This window comes from Perca flavescens, chromosome 1 (genome assembly GCF_004354835.1).
Source record: "Perca flavescens isolate YP-PL-M2 chromosome 1, PFLA_1.0, whole genome shotgun sequence".
Lineage (NCBI taxonomy): Eukaryota > Metazoa > Chordata > Actinopteri > Perciformes > Percidae > Perca > Perca flavescens.
The window spans coordinates 22,018,540-22,037,705 of NC_041331.1; the positions used below are offsets into that span (position 1 = coordinate 22,018,540).

At 39.3% G+C, this 19,166-nt stretch overlaps 1 protein-coding gene across 13 annotated transcripts in view; it reads right to left on the reverse strand.

The window, feature by feature from the left end:
* Nucleotides 1-19,166, reverse strand: part of tjp1a (tight junction protein 1a) — a 138,918-nt gene that overhangs the window by 44,679 nt on the left and 75,073 nt on the right. The window contains exon 1 of one of the 13 annotated variants that reach the window (XM_028585370.1): nt 9,919-10,316. The exons of the other annotated variants lie outside the window; for them this stretch is intronic. Coding sequence (XP_028441171.1) covers nt 9,919-9,942 — 24 coding nt within the window. The 5' untranslated portion in view covers nt 9,943-10,316. Of the gene's footprint in view, nt 1-9,918; nt 10,317-19,166 lie in introns of those variants that run through there. 13 annotated transcript variants of the gene reach the window in all.

A 19,166-nucleotide genomic window follows, 5' to 3' on the forward strand; every position in this document is an offset into this window, starting at 1 on the left:
CACACACACACACACACACACACTTTGTTTTTGTGTCTGTGGAAACAAACTGTAAGCCAAGGCATTGAGAAAGATAACCAGAACCAGCACTGGAACCTTTGGATTCAGCCAATCACCACACATACAACTATCAGTATTCCCACCCAATCCCTCCCATCACACACACTCTACAGGAATGTGCAGATAAGGAGACAAGGCCCAACTCTCTCACTCTGCCTGTTTCTCATTCCAAAAGATTTCCCTTACCTTTTCCTTGCCTCACACTCTCTGCCACAATCGCCCTCTCGGTTTTATTTTGACTCCTTTTTCCTACTTCTGTCTCACTGACTATGAAAGCAAGGCCAGAGAGCAACTGAATTATATGCGATAATATAATGTGACTGTGTTAATTTTAAATCAGAGAACCAGAGACTGTGAAGGGGAGGTAAAAATATTCATGGTCTGGCAATGATATTTACAGTGATTACTGTCATGTGGCTGATAAAGTTTCAGAGAAATTACCGCCATGTAAATGTCTGTCGATTAACGGAAGCCATAGTTGCATGCAATGTGTTGAGATACATTTTGTCACAAGGCATTAGTTGTCTTAAGTACCTCAGAGGTTGCAGTCAGGGCTGGACATCAAACTAAATATATCAAATTATCAACATAATGAATCCCTTACTGACCTATATGAACTCTAACCAAATTACATTAATCATATTTAGGTCATATTATCCCAACATAGTCACAGTTACATTTAACAATCAAAGACAACAAAAAGTATTCGAATATTCATATTGAACAGCCAAATCCGTCAGGTACAGCCCTATCCCACCCACCCCCACAAAGGGGTAATGACCAAAATTAGCTATTAACAGCAAGGACAAAAAGTAGTAGTAGTAGAGTCTTGTCTGCCACAATGTAAAGGCAAAGACTACTCATGATTATGGTGATAAGAGCAGCATTTGAATGTTTAAACATGAACTTGGAGCAGGCAGTTGGATTGTTTGACACATAAATAAAAATATTATGACTTTCAGATTTCAACATCTGAAACTACGCAATTCTGAACCGCAACTCATAGTCTGCACAATCACATGGCGCCGTTAAACAAGGGGCCAAGCCCACTCAATGGCATTCCCAAGCCTTCTGAGGACTTTGCTACAATAGGCATGTTGTGGGGCAGAATCTATAGTGAATTAATGAGTTACTGTTGGAGCAGCCATTTTCCCAGCACTTAACTGGCAGCATAATTACCATTACCCCAAGAGATGAGAGATAGGGAGGGGGTGCATGCATACTTTAACAAGATGCACAGAGATAATATATAAATTACTTCTAATGACATCTAAAAAAAACCTAACAGACAGGAAGCTTACACACTCCAAAGCACCTAATGAACTAATTACAATGTGCAAAGAACAAATCTGTCATGAAGCCTTATCATCTTGTTATTCAGTACATACAGTAAGTGAGTGAACAGCGGGCAATACAACAGTGAATATGCTATCCCACGGTAATGGATATCAGTCTTCCATAGACAGCCAAGTTGTTAAGTCATTAGCCAAGTTCAGTCGGATTTTAATTTGGTTGGTTGGCTCGGATACAGTTGACTCAGACTGTGTTAGGGCTCAGATGCTTCGCCATTTCTTTGAGCCCGGTACAGCGTCACATCTTTTCATAGGTCACTTTTTTTCTGACCACTGATCTCCTGAAAAGTCAAAAAACGGAAAGTATGTAACTATGACAACATGCAACAGTGATTTGGCATGTTATTAGCTGTGGCATACCTGCCCATTTAACATTGGTTTTAATATATTTTATACATGTATTGCTTTTTCTTGTGTGTTAAATAAACATAGTTAATGTATATATTTTTTTATTTAGGTGAATCGTTATTAAAAACATACAATACCCTTGACCTGTCCTCAAGGCACCCCAGCATGCTGCAGCACCCACTGTGGGAACCACTGCTTTATGATAAATGCATTTTCTGAGACTTTGTCCATTAGGAAACACTATTAGCCTATAATAAAATAATAATAACATATTTGTTCTGCCTGTTCTGTCTCAGGTGATTATGTTTCATGATACAGAAGGGTAGTTGAGAGCAATATTTAGGCAAAGTTCAGTATAGCAGATTTATATAAAAAAAGAAAAAAAGAAGGACAAAGCATAGTATCCGCACACTGGATTATAGTTCTTGACCTTATTTAGACTGCACGTTTCAACTCTACCAGCGAGGCAGAAAACAGCAGGTTTAACCCTTGTGTTGACTTCGGGTCACACTGACCCGTTTTAAAAAAAAAATTTATATCAGAAAATATGGGACGTAGAAATAAGCGCTGAAAATGTGTAGAAGAAAAATGTAACAATTTAAAACGTTGGAAAAAGCAAAAACAAACGTTGAGAAAAAAAACAGACGGAAGAAGAAGACAGATTGCAATATCTGCATATGGACAAGATTTATATTTAGCAGAGAAAAATAAAAGTCTATTATTAAGACAAGATGATAGTGTATGAATTGTAAAAAAAGAGCAAATTCCCTTGACAGAAGTCTGAGATCTGGGAAATATACACACTGATACTGCTAGTGATGATTATGCCTTATCTAAAGCTGCGAAAAAGTCTCCCACAGACCGATGACTGTTTACCAGACAGAAAAGACAGTGCTGTACTCCCAACACTGCGAAAGATAAGCAAATGAACACATAGCAGTGTGTGTATGTGTGTAAAGGCATGTAGGGCAACAAGCCTTGGGATGAATCTATTCCAGCCTCTTTTTCTCTTCCCTAACCAGCTGAGCCACGGCTGCCACATGCTCTCTTGTCCATCCTCGCTTCTCCTCTCTCTCTCTCAAGGTCTCTCTCCTGCTCGGTCTGTCTCACGCACACAAAACACCCTGTGTCAAGTCCACTATGCCTGCACTGGGAATGATAAATCCATGCAGAGACCTGCCATGCCAGAAAGGATGCAGGGCTGGCTCTGAGTGTCCTAGCTTTGATAGACTATTTGATAAAGAACAAGGGACTAATCAACACTCTTATTATATGACATTTCCATCCATCCATCTCTATCAACAACATCAGCAGGTGAGTGAGAGGTGGTGGATCATTTTATTCCAGCAGCCCAAAGTGTGGCTAAAACTTATAATGAAGGGCTAATGCCAGGCTGCTATTCCTAAAAGGAAGATCCGTGAGAGAATATTTAGACTTTGCAAGGTCAATATCAGAATTAAGCCACTCATACAACAGAAAAAAGGTGTTCCCGGGCAGACCAGGGCTCAGTCCCTTCTCAGCTGGGTTTGGTTCTGTCTGTAACACCCTATTGGTCTAGCCACACTATATCTGGAAAGCTCAGCTTTTAACTAGTCGGTTTTCCAATCACCTATTTTATGCACATTTTGAAATATTGCATTAGAAAAGCTGAATGGAAACATAAAATTTGGGAAAACTTCCTCAATCGCACAAAAACAAGTTACACTCAATTGAGGTGGTTTTTGCCTTTGTCGAAAAAGAGTTGATGTGCTAAATGGGACATGGAAATGCATTTGCCGAATAAGTTTAACTAACAGGACTGATCAACTGTTCCCGCTGTCTGTGTCTTCTAGAATATTCCGTAACCAACGTGTCTTCGTCTCCAGACAGCATGAAACATGGCCAATACTCACATACATGAAAGAATAATTAAAACTTGCTCAATTGAACCAAATACCTGAAGACCTCTCTCCATTTTCTCTCGTAGATCGGTTAGATGGCCAAGGCGACTTGCTTTGAACAATTCAGAACCACAACCACGTTACTCCAAAAGAGTACAGCCAGAGACCAATGACAGTCGAGCAAGTGGTGCACACATCCAGTAAAGCGTAGGAAGGGTTCATGTTGATGTCTTAGTGAAGCAGAAAACTGTCAATCATCTCTTGCAAAGCCTGCTTTGAATAACGTCCCCCTTAATGCATGGCACTGCAAAACTACAATGAGTAAAATCATATTTGTGGATTGTTTTGCAAGGCTACTGCTAGTCCGACCCACAAATGTCCTTGACCCACAAAGGTCAAGCAAATGTACTCCACCCTATTTGGCTGTTGCATTTGAATTTAAAAGAAATAGATATTAATGTGCAGCATGAAAAATCCCAAGCGCTAGAATGCTGTGATTATAGGAGAGAGGCTGTTTTTTTAAGATCTGCCATGTGATTCAGATTATAGCCGGTGTATCTCTCCCTCCCACTGCTTCCTTTCTCCATTTCATCCCTCCAATAACCCCTCCTCACATCAACTCCTCCCTCAGAAGGCATTTTCTGCTTTCCTTCTTTTTCTCTCTTTGTCATCCACCTGCCTCCTGCTGTGTGTATCTGCCCTGGATTTCTCCCCCAGGGATGAAAGGATAAGCAGGTCAGATGTCCTTGATAACTGCCGCACTCCAGAATCTCCTGGCATTCAAACAACACAAACAGCTGCTTTCTCTCAATGTTTTTATCTAGACTCCAACAGAAGGTGATACTTCAGGACCTCACTTTGATTATCACAGTCCACTGCCTTTTTCAAAACTAGTGTGTGTGTGTGTGTGTGTGTGTGTGTGTGTGTGTGTGTGTGTGTGTGTGTGTGTGTGTGTGTGTGTAAGTTTAACTCTCTCATGGTCCATGGACCTATGCCTTAACATTTGTGTTTTTGACTTAATAAATGACATAGTTGTGTTAAGATCCACTTAGGCCAGAAACTGAAACCCAGCTGAATCAACAGACCCTCGGCTGCTGTCTTCAACATGACCAACTGGAAGTCCTCTTATCTTATACACAGAGACAACCTATACCTGCACTCCTTAAAAGGCTGGGAGGACTTTAAATCAAATCGGCATCATGATGTTATTTTGGCATACCTTTTATCCGTACGTTGCAATTATAAATCACAAAATCTGTACTTTAAATAGCGCTGGAAGCGGCAGTCATCCAGACACAACTACTACCTTGGTGCCTACAACTCTATAAAGGCGCAAGTAACGCTGGTAACGTGAGAGAACACAATCAAATTGATGCGAGTAACGCTATGCGAATATTTGTTTCGTCTGGGTGCGAACACAACATTATTGTTTTTCGACTTTACTGTTGGGCAGTAGCTGCTGTTGAGTGACCGGACTGCACTGATTGCCCTTGCCATGTGCTGTTCTTGATTGTGACCAATAGTGTTCCTGTGACAGTTTCAACCCAGCTTCCCTGGGACATTTAATATCAATAACCCTACTTATACCGCCCATTGCACGCATAAACATTTTGTAAGAGGAATTTATACGATTTTTAATTTAATGTGGTAAAATGTAGGCATGTGAAGCCCTTTGTGGAGTGTATTACCAGAAGATTGGATAAATGCTTTATAATCTGATGGTGGAAGTCCTTGTCACAGATGCCAGACACTAGCTGTTCCATCCTGTTAATCACTGCCACATCAGCCCTGATTCTCCATAAAGGACGGGGAGCCTAGGACACAGAACAAAAACACCACCAAGACTCTTTTCCTCTCCCTAGCACTTGGTCCTCTAATTACATTTCCCTCCTTCATCGACGTAAATGGGGATGTGTAATCATCAAAGCAAAATAGAGGTCGTTCTTGGCCCGCTGTGCAACTCTAATTAATACAACCTCCTTCATCTAAATGCATTTCCCACTTATTTCAGTCTGTCTTCTCAAAACACAAGTCTAAAGGCTAGAGGGACTGCTGAGGCTCTAAATTATGTTTCTTTTGTTGTGCTGCATTCACAAAAGTTAAAAGGAATGGTTGAAGGCCAAACACAAAGCAGAATTAGGCCAGCATTTACTGTAGTGAAGAAGATTTAATGTCAACTCTACACTGGATTAATGTAGTTTTCAACTATAGTAGATCAGTTAAATGACTCATTTCAAAAAACTATTTATAAAGACTTAAATGACACAATTAAAAATATGAACGGTAAAGAGGTCATTATCTTATTATTCTGTCTTTAAATGAGGATCAAATAAAATTGTAATCAGATTTAACTTATTGTTATTCCACTGCTCATGTGTCATCCTGTCATCTGACCAGCACAGCCAGATTGTCTTCTCTGTGTCTTTTTCTCCCAGCCTTGAAAACACTTTCGTTTTCTCTCTCCTTGGTGCCAGAGCAGGATATTTAGCACCAAACAGCCGAATAATCTAATCCTTTTTCATCTTTACAGAAACAGCAATTAACATAAACCGTTATTTTGTAGTGTAGGTCTGTCACGACGTGAAACTGAAAGGCAGCTTCAACTTAACTTAGATTAGGTTAGAAAAAGTGCTCTCTTCAGGGTTCCCACTCTTTTCTAGTGATCATTGTCCAGGACTTTTCCAGTGATCAGGGATAATACCATACACTAACATGTTCCTCTCTGTGGAAGTGTGATTTAAAAGATGTGCAGTCTATGGCTATAACTTATCTATGAAATCATCTCTCACATGCTTAGACATTGTGAGAAATTGGTCAAAGAGTATAATAATAAAAACTACTACAGTTGCCAGCCAACAGTGACTAACATTTACATTTGAAGGACACTGTAACTTACATTTTTCTGAGTTTCAGACACTGAAATTGTAATTTCATCCAACCTGCATGTTCTGCACGTGACGTGACTTGGGGGTGTGTTCACAGGGTTTCCACAACATAACAGCCTTTTGCAAAATACTCTTGTCCATAAACTACCATCCTGAACATAACTTAGCCCTTTCAGATGTCAATGTTGTTCTTTTTAGGGTTCTCGGATAGATCACCTATTAGTTCCCTCTCATCTCAAGAAAAATAGAATGTTGAAATCATTTTCCAGGACAAACACAAGATTTTTCAGGACATTTTACTTTTTATTTCCATGTGTTTTCCAAAACTGGAAAATGGGTCAACTGTTTTCCAGGATACGTGGGAACCCTGTTTCTTTCTGTTCACCTTAATTGTCTTTTGCCAAAGTTGTCACAATTGAGTGGATGTTAAATATTTACTGGCACATAACAATAACCTATTGACACACTGGTGTGCAATAATAGCATTATTGACCTCTGAGACTTAAAGACTACACACCTACATGTTACTCTCTTCCTGAAAAACAGCACTGCAACATTGTATTGCTGTTAATCACTAACTGTAACATTACGTGTTATATGACTAATACTGATCTTATGGCAGTTTACAACAAATCATCAGGTGGGAGTTTATGGAATTTCTGGTTAAGGAGTGATGAACTCTGATACACAGTGGAAGGCAAGTCATACTCGCCTCACAGATTATTTCTGACAATGCATGATGAATCTGTTTCCACAAAATTCAGTTAGGGTAAGTCTGTCTTACTAGGAGCAGCTTCAGATGTCTAATGTGACTACTGTCTTTGCTCTGTAAGCTAATCAGTGCAGCGAGCACTAAATACAAGTCAGAGTCTAGGTCTTGTGTGTTGAAGGAGAAACAGCTGTACGAGGCTTTAACGGTTGGTCAAGATGGACAGATAAAATAAAAAAAATCTAGAGGACCCTTTTCCGATATTGAGATATTTGTTTATTTTGTAAGAAAATCCCCATGAAAACCTCATTGGTGCTGTAGTTATTGTATGCTAACTAAATACTCACAGATATATCTTGTTAAGTTAAATTACTTAATTAAAATTGTAGTAATTTTGTTATGTTTTTTTACACACAACAGTTTTCCTGGAATCATTCATTTTGGCAACAACACCTTGTTAAACGATAACACAATAAAATTGTATTATTAAGTTTTGATTCCACTGGCAGACAATATTGCCCAGCTCTAACAATAACAGGTTAGCTTATATTATTAACAGAAAGGACAGGACTTTTAAAAACATGTACTGTATGTGTATGCAAAGTTGGCTATAACTGACTAGCTTTCATCAATTCATCACCTGAACAATAGTCTCACACTGCCAGACCCATCTCCACAGCGCTGTGGAGATAGGTCTGGCTACACCTACACATACATTCTGGGATAGAAAAAAAACCAAAAAAAAAACCCTGACATCCAGGCAGAACCAGGCAACGTTACGTTTTCGTATTGCTGTTTTGACTTTCATCCAACTGATAGCAGCCTGGAGTGTTGCATATGATGCATTTTAGTGTTATTGGAGCCGCTGTTAATCTACTATTAATGCAAACCTAACACTTCTTGCCACACAAAATTCTTCATCAATACAGTGCAGGAAAGCGCTTATTCTGAAGCAGCAACAGGAAATGTAGTCTAAGAATAGTGACCATGCTAACTCAAAAGGTGGTCTTCATTAAGATCATTTTTTGCAGGTCTTTCTGTCCAGGCTCTTATCAGTTCTAGCATATATAGTTTTACGTTTACACCTCGTCCTACCGGTTGTAATAAAACACCTTAACACAGATTTCAAAGAAAAAAAGAGACTAATACGAAACTGAGGAGGGAACACTGAAATTACAAATGAGCACAGAAAACCCTTTTGCCTCATTACCAACTGAAAGCACAGTACAGTAGTAAGTTTAATGTAAAAAGGTGTGACCAAGGTCATCTACAGCATTATATCACCAGCTGACATGACAGAGCTGGTTTCGTCTAGCTGGAACAACCGACCAAACCTGACTATCACCACCATGTTAGACAAACACAGCACATTCCTCACTTGTCAAACAGAGAAAAATAAATCCTTTAATAAAAAAATTACTAGTGAATACACTGTGTGAACATATTTAGGTCTTATTTGAGGATTGACCAACTTAAACTATATTGACCACATCTTTTTTTATTACTAAAATTAATCTTTTGTTAAAAGATACTGGAATCATATAGGTATGTAGAGGTCCATATATCTCAGACTGTTCTGCTGTCAGTAAAACCTGACAGTTTTCAACTAATTCTACAGGAATACTTACTTGATTGACGATTTATAATCTATATATTAGCCTAGTATATAAATCTAGAAAATATGCAAGACTTGACAGGTCATCCAGCTGTTTTTGACTGATGGACAGCAATTACACATAGCTGATACAGTGGTGCAGGTGAAAACAACATATAGTAAGCTAGACGTTCTCCAAAATAGGCTTCACACCTTACACTGGGACTTGATAAATGAGTGAATAGCGGCGCCCACAAATTATTTATGGTTTATACTTTATAAATAACACAAACTTTAGTGTAAATTAATTTAGCCTACTTAAAATCATTAGGCTAAAATCACACTTTGGGTAACAGGTGGCTCTTTCTCTCTGACTGTTACCATCATATTACTAAACAATTCTTTCATAAAAATACAACCTACAAAAACAAAAACATAACCGAAAACAAAATATTATCAAAATGGGCTTTCATATGGCAAACTTGAACAAATGCAGTTTTTGGTCGACTATCTTCTGGGATCTCTGACATGTAAAAAGGGGATCCCTTGACAAAAGTTATGCTTTAGAGGCTCAGTTAGTTTTTAAATCCACGGAGACTTCCTTACACTTTTTTAATATAAACTATTAAGACTGTGACTCTAGATATCAACAGGTAGCTGAGCTGAGACCTACTATGAACACACATCTGGGTGACTTAGCTATATGGGACGGCTTATCAACAGTAAGTCCGTTAAATTCCGAATATTTTAAACCTAGTAACGTTACATTAGAAACAGCATGGCTGGTTGTAGGCTAACGTTACCGGTAAGTTATGTTAATAGTATTTGTAGCTAGATTTTATAACTCCTAAGCTAAACACACTCAAATGCTCTCTCACTCTCGCTCACACATACACACACAAACACCACCACCATTAGGCATACTGTCTTACTACTAACAACAGTCTACAAAGTTATATAACCCAACCACAGCACAACTGACCACTGTTCATATTTTATCCAGTGTTAGCATTGCAGTTTATCAAAGACATTAGCTACACAGCATAACGTTAATGTTGGAACAAAACACTTATCCAGCCAGGTTACCCACCTTATTTAAAGCTTTTGAGGACATTGTATACTCCTATTCCGCTTCAAAAGTGGCAAGATAAAAACTTGTTGGTGCCTTTGTTTGATAATCACTTGGTATTTCCCTTCCAGTTGTATTTTCGCCCAGCTGCCGCCACGCCGGGCTACGTTGTTATTTTATCCAGGACGACGGGAAACATGTCACGAAAAGCCGTGTGGAAAGTCCAAAGTTCATTATCTTATCTTCGTTGCCTGAACGCTAACGTTAGTCCAGTTAGGTATCGAGTCATGGAAGATTGAAGGGGTTGAAAAAATAAAGAAATAAGACCACCTTGCTTTGACGTTTCGTTGCTAACCTCTGGATGAAAAGTTGGAAAGAGCAGGCATCACTCGGACGGTGTGTAGTAATGGCAGGCTGAATAAACCTCTCCCTGCTCTCGGCTCTGTGAGCAACGGCCGTGTCGTGTCTGGCCGGAGCGGACCATTGCATGCACAAAGGGGTGCAATACTCTGTAAAAACGGTGGCATTGCCCATTTACACTGACAAATCTCGCAAAATAATTATTTTGTTATGCAACATGTGACTAAATATGATTTATTGTTTGTTTACTTCCTGTATATCCTGTGTCTATTTTTATCGCGGCTAAAAAAGAAGTGGCCACCCCTGCTATCCCATGGAATAAACAGTTCGGGATACAATAAGGAGAAGCGACGCTGCTGTCCCTGCTGATGCTGAATGCTCACTTTCACTGTGTGATGATGGTGTATGTTGTGCTGGTATGTGTTGGTTACATAAGGAAAACAGTAGCCTTTAAATCTCAAGTTTGTGGGGAAAACCACAGCCTGTATTCTGTAAAAAATTGCTGCTCAATGCAAATCGGTGTAAAACAGGAAAACAGGCTACTACACGAAGCCTGACCTAAGAACAAAAGAGCAGAACATGTGAGCGGAATATTTAGAAAGAAATTACCTAAACTATTTCCCTTCTCTGTATTTGTGTGGGTCGTTTTGTAGATCACAAAAGGAGTCAATAAAGTAAATCTTAGTCTGTCCTTATTTGAAATGATTTATCAACAAAAACATTGGCAGTGTTTGCGGCTGATATGTCACCTCAGAAAAAAAGACAAAAGAAAATAAAGTCACCTCGCAGGAAACCACAAAAGCCATTCAGATATGTTTTTATGACTTACTAAATCAGACCCCACAAACAGGATGCAACAATCTCAGCTTGTATTGTTTCACAGTTTACTTCTGTTTCAAGAAAACAATATATGCTGTATTAAAAGTGGGCCACAGGAGAAACACAAAATGATGAAGCAGCATGACATTATGAAAGTTTTTCAGTGTCCACGGTTACAGTACATGTGATTGTGAGCACACAAACACAGAGGCACACCCTATCTTTTCCAAACAAACTGAGCTATCACGTTCCCTCAATCTAGCTCCTCTAATGATTACTTCCTCTGTGTCTTTCTCGCTCAATTGTGGAGGAGGGTTTTGCGGCAGTGTAGGTGGTCTAAGGGGTTCATTCTCACCAGAAAATCCTACAAGGTTAAATACTGCCAGTCAGAAGTAGCAGACATGTCTTGAGGTTTGCAAGCAGAGGATGACCAGAAAGGCCAGGTAACGCCGAAAAGAGGCTCAAGACAGATTAACAATTTTAAAACCTTCCGCTATACTTAAGCCATAAGACATTCAAAGACATACTTATTTCTAAAGTATGCTTGAAGAAGACATCGACTTGGACATTCAGTTTCAGTAGTGCCGAGATCGAAAAGTGGCTGGTGGCATGCCACTGTGGAACAGAGGCATAAGCCGAGCCACGGTTGTCGGTGTTGCATGGCGCTTGTGTTCCACCGCCACACCGTTCAACAGCAGGTGGAAGTGGAAGCAAGTTAAGTAATTTCATATATCCTTGGCGATGTACTCAAAGTTAATATTAGAGCTAACCTGAGCTAACAGCTATTGTTAGCCTCGCTACCATAGTGGCTTATGCCCACAGACTGTGCTTATGCCACAAACTGTTTAACGTTAACATTACTCATTTAAAGTAGCCTTATGGTGAATAATAAATAACGTTATGCCATACGTATGCCTGGTTAATGTTCTGCGACGTGGCGTTATATGATGGAACGTGTGATCGCGTTATACTATTTACCTCGCATTGCCAGACCTTCCTCCCCAGCACTGCGGAGAAGGGTCTGGCTAGTCAACACAGCATTCCAGGATGGGAAAAAAAACGTGCTCTGGTTTATTGGCATTTCTTTAAACCAATCACAATCATCTTGCTAAGCAACGGACAGAGCTCCGGTGGCTCTGCAAAATAGCCTCGGGAAGGAACTTGTTTTGGTGGAACGTGTGTATGTTCAATGGTTGTTTTAGTCGTGCAACAGAAAACTCAGATTGGACAGATAGTCTAGCTAGCTGACTGGATTTACCCCGCAGAGATCTGAGGAGCAGTTATAACCATAGTCCTCATAAACTGACCAGAGTTTAGAATGCCAGCACAAAGAAAGCGGCCGAAATGAGGGACATCCGGCGTAATTTCCGGCGCTACCTGAACAGTCCTGAAAAAAATGAAACGTCGTTGATGTAGACTATTATTAAACATGCCAAAGGTAATATGTTTTATTATAGTGTAAAGTATAGTTTTAGTTTGCTCTAAAGTTGTTACTTTTAAATCTCTGTTATGGATTAGTCAGACTGTTAGCTAAGGCAGCTCTAATATTAATTTACATCGTACAGTTAAAGTATATAATTACATCGGTAATGATGTACTTTAACGTTACTGTCATTTCAAAAGCATCGCTCATATCCCAGCAACAGAATGGACAAGAGAAATGTATATTCGTTACATTTATTTTCCTTTTATTTGGTTAACGTTAGTTTTTAATTAGTCAGACTGGTTAAGGTGGCGGGCATAGACATAAAAAAAGTAAAATATATATATATAATTATTATATACAGTCTATGATGTTGAGGTGAGCAATAGCCATGTTAGCTCAGGCTAGCTCTAATATTAACTTTGGTTACATCAGCAAGGATATATGAAATTACTTAACTGTTTGTCACTGACACTTCCACCTGCCGTTAAACGGAGTGCCGGTGAAACACACGTGTCATGCCACTTTGATCGGCACATGCCGCAGTAGTAAGTGGCCTATGCTGCCAGGGGATCAGTTTATGCCGCTGTACCACAATGGCATGCCATCAGCCACTATTCGATCTCAGCGTCACTCTACAGTTTTCAACACAAGGGTTCACCAAAATCTTCAAAAAACATGCATATAAAAAACAGACAGGGATGATACATACTAGTATTGATGCAAGTCGCTCACTTCTTCTGAAGCTCCTCAAATGCCTGTCAGGATCGATCAGTGCGGACAGCAGGATGTTTAACATGCTCACTCGGGTGTCAACTAACAATAAAAAATAACCAAACTTCAGCTAATCACCCTGAAAAAGGACAATAAACAGAGGCTTTTTTCCTCTGCTGCTTGCCTCTCGCTCACATCCACACTTGTGATGGTACCTCAGATGTTCTGGCAGAGAGGAGCAAGACATTAGTAACACTCCAAAGTGATCAAAGCTATATTTGTCCTCTATGTTTCCATCCCTGCTCTCTCTCTCTCTCTCTCTCTCACACACACACACACACACACACACACACACACACACACACACACACAAACAGCACAGAGACACAGCTCTTTAGGGCAGCTTCAAAGCTCAGGTGCGCTCATGGAAGAGCAGGCACATGAAAAACAACAAAGGCGAACATGCAGGCCTACATTTGGTTGGAGCGCATCACAAGATTCACTCAACCCAGCTTCTCCTCCAGCGAAAAGGCTAATGTAGAGTGAAACAGCATAATGTGCACACCCGAAAAATGTAAAGCTGGCTGTTGATGCGCATAGGTGCATTTACGTAAGCAAACACACAATTACATGATGATGAATAAAGAAAAATGTGAGAGGTTTGATGATAACCATTCGTTTTGCATTGGTGAAAGTTCTTAAGCAGATGTTCTTTCCCTATTTTCATCTGTCCTGAGTTAGGTGTCTGTGAGAGGCTGTGTGATCCTTCCTGTGCCCTGTTGACTCAGGGCTGCCCTGCAGGTCCAGCAAAGCCTCTTTGTTTTTACATACTAATAGAAACCTTCTGGAGACATAAAGTTCTTAATCAATCCCTGTCACATGTAGACCGGGCAAACTATGGCTATACTGAGAAGCTGTTCATCTGCAGGTATATATATATATATATATATATATATATATTTTTTTTGAAAGTTGTAGTGTAGATTTTCATCTAGTTAATTGTCTGTTAAGTTCCTATCTATCAAAGAGTGAGTTAAAACAATGGTGATTGAGCATATGACTCCACTGATGAAAGTGCTTGCATTTGCTGCTTTTCCAAGTAATACAATCTGAGTGTCTGGGGCGACTTTCCCGCCCTAAATTCGAATGCATCGCACATCTAGCGACACTTTGTACATCAGTCAGCACGGGTTGGTCTTCCCAGGTGAAAGCTTGTCACTGCCGATTATGCTGCGTTCCATTGTACTCGGAAATTGGGAACTTCTGATAAGGAAAGATGCAACGAAACGGTATGTTAATCAGGCACTTACATTTCATTACCGCTGACTCACAATGGCGGACCAACTGACAGAGAAAGAAGATTGTTCAACTTCGAGTCCAAAAAATAAATAAACAAAAAACTAAAGTCCCACACCCACAAGAGGACCGAGCTGATGCCGGCTGAGATCAGATGTCAACCCTTGCCCTCGACTGCGGCCGGTCTATGTGTGCAGCTCAGGTGGGACACAGACACCTCTGGCTCGGTCTTTCCTCCCTGTAATGTACCACCCACACACAAACTACCGAAGTCATAGTTGACACTGTTCGTTTTCGAAAGAAACTCTGGGAGAAGAGTTACCAGAGGCACACCTGCAAGTACATCTTACCACCAAAGCTAGAAACAACCTAACTCAAATCTTAAGGACTACAACTTTAAATATAATTTTCACCTGGATTTCATTTTGAGGAACTTTAATTTACAGAAAATTAATCCGTTCAGTAAAAGCCACAAATGGAAGGGTTGTGGTGTAACAGGCTAATGATGGGTATACATCTCTTCTTATGAGGTCAACTGTTTGTGACCAAATTAGTATCATATGACAGGATTAGGAGGCATCTCTCAAATTCAACCCCATAAGGCTTTTGTGCTGATTTAAACAGTAAACACAAATCTGGTTTCTAAGTTCAAGGTTCAATTTATTCATCCATAAAATCAGGGAAATAAATACCTATAAAATACAACCGTAGATTAAAAACATGAAACTATATTCCACAATAAACGTTAAATAGAGAGGCAAAAAAAAGAAAACATTCCAACAATACTATAAAAACTGCCCTAACCTGTTAACCTACATCTTACCTTCACCATATGAGCTTAAATATCAACTGTACAAACACTCTCCCTGACCGCTGCAGAAAGGGTTTCCACAAGACGCACACAGTGTACACACATATATCCTTATAATAATAACTCAGGTCTCCATTCTATCAGGGAAAGCCTCTAAACCAGATCTTCCACTAAACCTGTCGACTGTTTCTAATTATGCAGTCCCATCTCTTCAATATTTAAACACAGCACAGGTGATTCATCAATCAGACCCTTTTACAATGTACTTTTCAGCAGCACTGTGCAGGTAAGATGTTGAGCAGTCTCTTCCTGAACCAAGAACTGCAGCATGGTCAACATACTGTATAGATGGATTAAAAATAGAGGTTTAGAAAAACAAGACTGTCTATGTGTGTCTATGCCATGCTAGCGGCACAATAGGGCTGTACTCAGGCGTCAGCATGCTAATATGCCCACGATTAAGCATGTATAATGTTTACCATGTTCACCATTTTAGTTAAGCATGTTAGCATGCTAATGTTTGCCAATTAGAGTTTCACACAAACTAGTAAAGTATTTTGACTTGATGATGGTGCTAATAGAAAGGTCAGGAGATCATCAAAGTCCTCACAATTCATCCTGTTTATCAAATAGTTGTTGAGACATTTCAAAAACACAACTGTGAACCTCATAGTGGCTCAAGAGGTAAAGTCAGGGATTACCAAAATCAGTGGGATTGACCTTTTGGGAACCAAGAATGTCAAAAAAAAAAATGTCATGGCAACCCATTTAACAGTTGTTGAGATATTCCAGTCTAGCTATTACGAAATTGACCATTGTGAGTGTATTGTCTCATTTTATTCTTTTTTTCTTTCATCATGTTTCACAGAATCTACACACACTCTGGCATGCTTGCATGACCTAAAAAGAGAAATGTCAGAATATATACTTCTCAGGAGCACTCAAATAATGGCACTTTGGAAAAAGTTGCATGAAAATATAAAGTATCTCACACAGGTAAATGCAGTTTCTTATTATTGGAGTTGATAATCCTGATATTGTCAGTTTTGTTCTTCCATAATTCAGTCACAACCACAGAAGAAAAAATGGCTTGTGTAAGAATAGCCTGAAGTGCTGTTATTTGGAGAGACACTTAGTTCCACTTAATTCTTGTGATGAAAAAAAAAGCTTTTGGAGTACTAAATTTACCATGGAGGGTCTTCAGTCACTGATAGTGAAAAATGCTACTTTTAATCTTCTGAAGACATTTACTCCAAGAGGCAGCCTGTGATCAACCAACCAAACAAATCTCTCATTTTCTTCTTTCTCTGCCTCTCTCTAGCGCCTTCTCTTCTTAACACACAAAGTCTTTTTTAGCCAGAGAATAGAGACTGCAGTGAACCTGGTTGACTCCACTCGGCTTCTCAGCAGTATATCAAGTAGCCTAACAAGGAATGGACCAAGTTGCAGAGCACCATACCAGGTCTACTTGAAATTCCATCATTTTCCAACGTCTGTAATAATTTGTCATTATTCCTCTATTGAACAAACCTGAATAATGAATGTTGAATCTCTATTTTTTGTGTAGTTGTGAGGCCCACACCCTTCAACAGTCAATATACTGTGTAAATCTTGTGAGGGAAAAACTAGCCATTACGTCATGCTTCCCATCCACGTGACAATCCCATTGTTTGCTGCAGAATGGGACTGTAAATTAAAAATGTCGCAAATCCCAAGGTACAATCCACAAGGAACTTAGCTCAATCTAGTGTGTGTGTGTGTGTGTGTGTGTGTGTGTGTGTGTGTGTTTTGCCAGTAAATACAATTCTACCTTTTCCTTTCATTGTTGTGATAGCAAAGCACACAGTGCAAATGTAACTTCAAGCAGCATTTTGTTTCTTATTTTGTCTTATTTGTAAGATAAATATATTGCAGTGTGTCTGTGCTGTGCCAGTACAGACTGTTCTCCAAACATTCACACTTTATGCATAATCATGATTTTTTTTTCCTATGATAATGGTCCACTTTCTAAAATTAAGTGTCAGTGCAAAAGAAAATACTTCAGGAAAGTGCCACAAAATTAAGAAATAAGGGATTTTCAGTTATAAGGAAAAGACAGGGAAAGACATCTGTTGTTGTTGATGGGATGTGTGAAATAACTTGCACCCAGGCTGCACTTATGTGTGATTTTTATCATATAATTACACCAAGGTGGATGCTTGGAAATATTTTACAAATATGCCCAGGGAATTTTCCGCCTGCTGAATTGCTGTACTGCACATGTAAGCAGTTTGGGGAAAGAGTGAGTATAAGTAAAGTAGACATTAATTAATTAATTGTAATTAATTAATTAATTTAAAGAGTCTCAAATAGGTTTCAATCGCTGCTGTTTCAGCGCTGCTTTTGACACAGCTAGAATGATAGTGTGTAATCTAGGGTTTCTGTGTTCTTTAAAATAGTAATAGCACGTTCAGAAAATGTCAAAGCACTGAGCATAAACAACCCTGCTGTAGTGTTTTTTATTAAAAACTATTTCCCTATTATCAGATTTTTTTAAAAAGTTTTCAACAACAACAAAAAAAAACATTATTCAGCTGTTCTGAATGTATGTGGCTTAGGAGACTCTGTACAGATGTACTGCAACACCTCATACAGAAAATTCTGCCTTAAGGCCTCACCTGGTACAACTCAGAAAAACTAAAACAACAAAACACTGACACCGTTTGCAGAGACCCATTATCAGTCACATATTAGCCAGCCACATAGGAATATACAGCAATTATACGGCACTGTTACTTCTCACAGGTTTATGTGGCACCTTAGACGGAGTAAGAGTGGGTGTAATAAAAGCAGCAGTTAAACTGTCTGGCAGCACTTACAGTAAATGTCCACCTTAGGCTATAATAACAGTGCAGAAACACAATCTATACACGTTCGCTGATGAAACCTTAAACTTATCTTCTAAAACACCATCAATCACAACCACGCTCTGTAATCCATAGTTGTGGACATAAATAGAAATAAAGTGCAGTCAGAAAAGAGGGATGGTAAGCTTTTCATTGTTTCAGCTCAACTCCAGCACATAGTATTAGAACAGTCCTGACTCTCAGCTTTGAGGGTCCATCAGACAAAAAGGATGAATTTCAGCCCTTTTTATACATGGTCCAGGTCCATACATTTTAGGAATGCAACAAATAAACTTAAATAAAGCCATCATGTTTAACAGTTAGTTGGAAACCCTTTGTGGTCAATGATTGTGTGGAATGTGCATCCAACATGCACCAGCAGACACTTGGTAACTTCTCTGGTGACTTTCTTCCAGGCTTCTACTAAAGCCATCTTTACTTCTAGTGTGTTTCAGAAACTTGTGTTAATAAGGGATAACTGTCACGCTGCATTTCCTAAAATTGATACTACTAGTATGTTGTGGATGTCGTAGATGCTACGAGTCCTACACTTTTCAGCCAATGTGAATTTGAACACTCTGAAAGCTGAAACTCACCTCTTTAACTTCATGATTATTGGTTAATTTCAAATCCAATGCTGAGTATAGCCAAAACAATGAAAACATATCACTGTCCTAATACTTTTTAATGTATGCTAATGTACGGTAAAGAGGTCAGATTAAACCAGGGAAGGGATTATAGACACACTTCTTCTCTAAAGAGCATACATTTTGTGCAAGTGCAAGCGCAAATATGTCTGTGTCTCGGCCAACATGTGTGAATGCCTAAACATGGTGTGAATTGACAGCTTAATAAATAGGCAATAGACACAAAGTCTCCAAAGCTGCCCCACTTAAATTGAGAGACTGAATTATGCCTCGGTATATCCAACAGCTGCAGCTTAAGTTAGTGTCGACAGCAA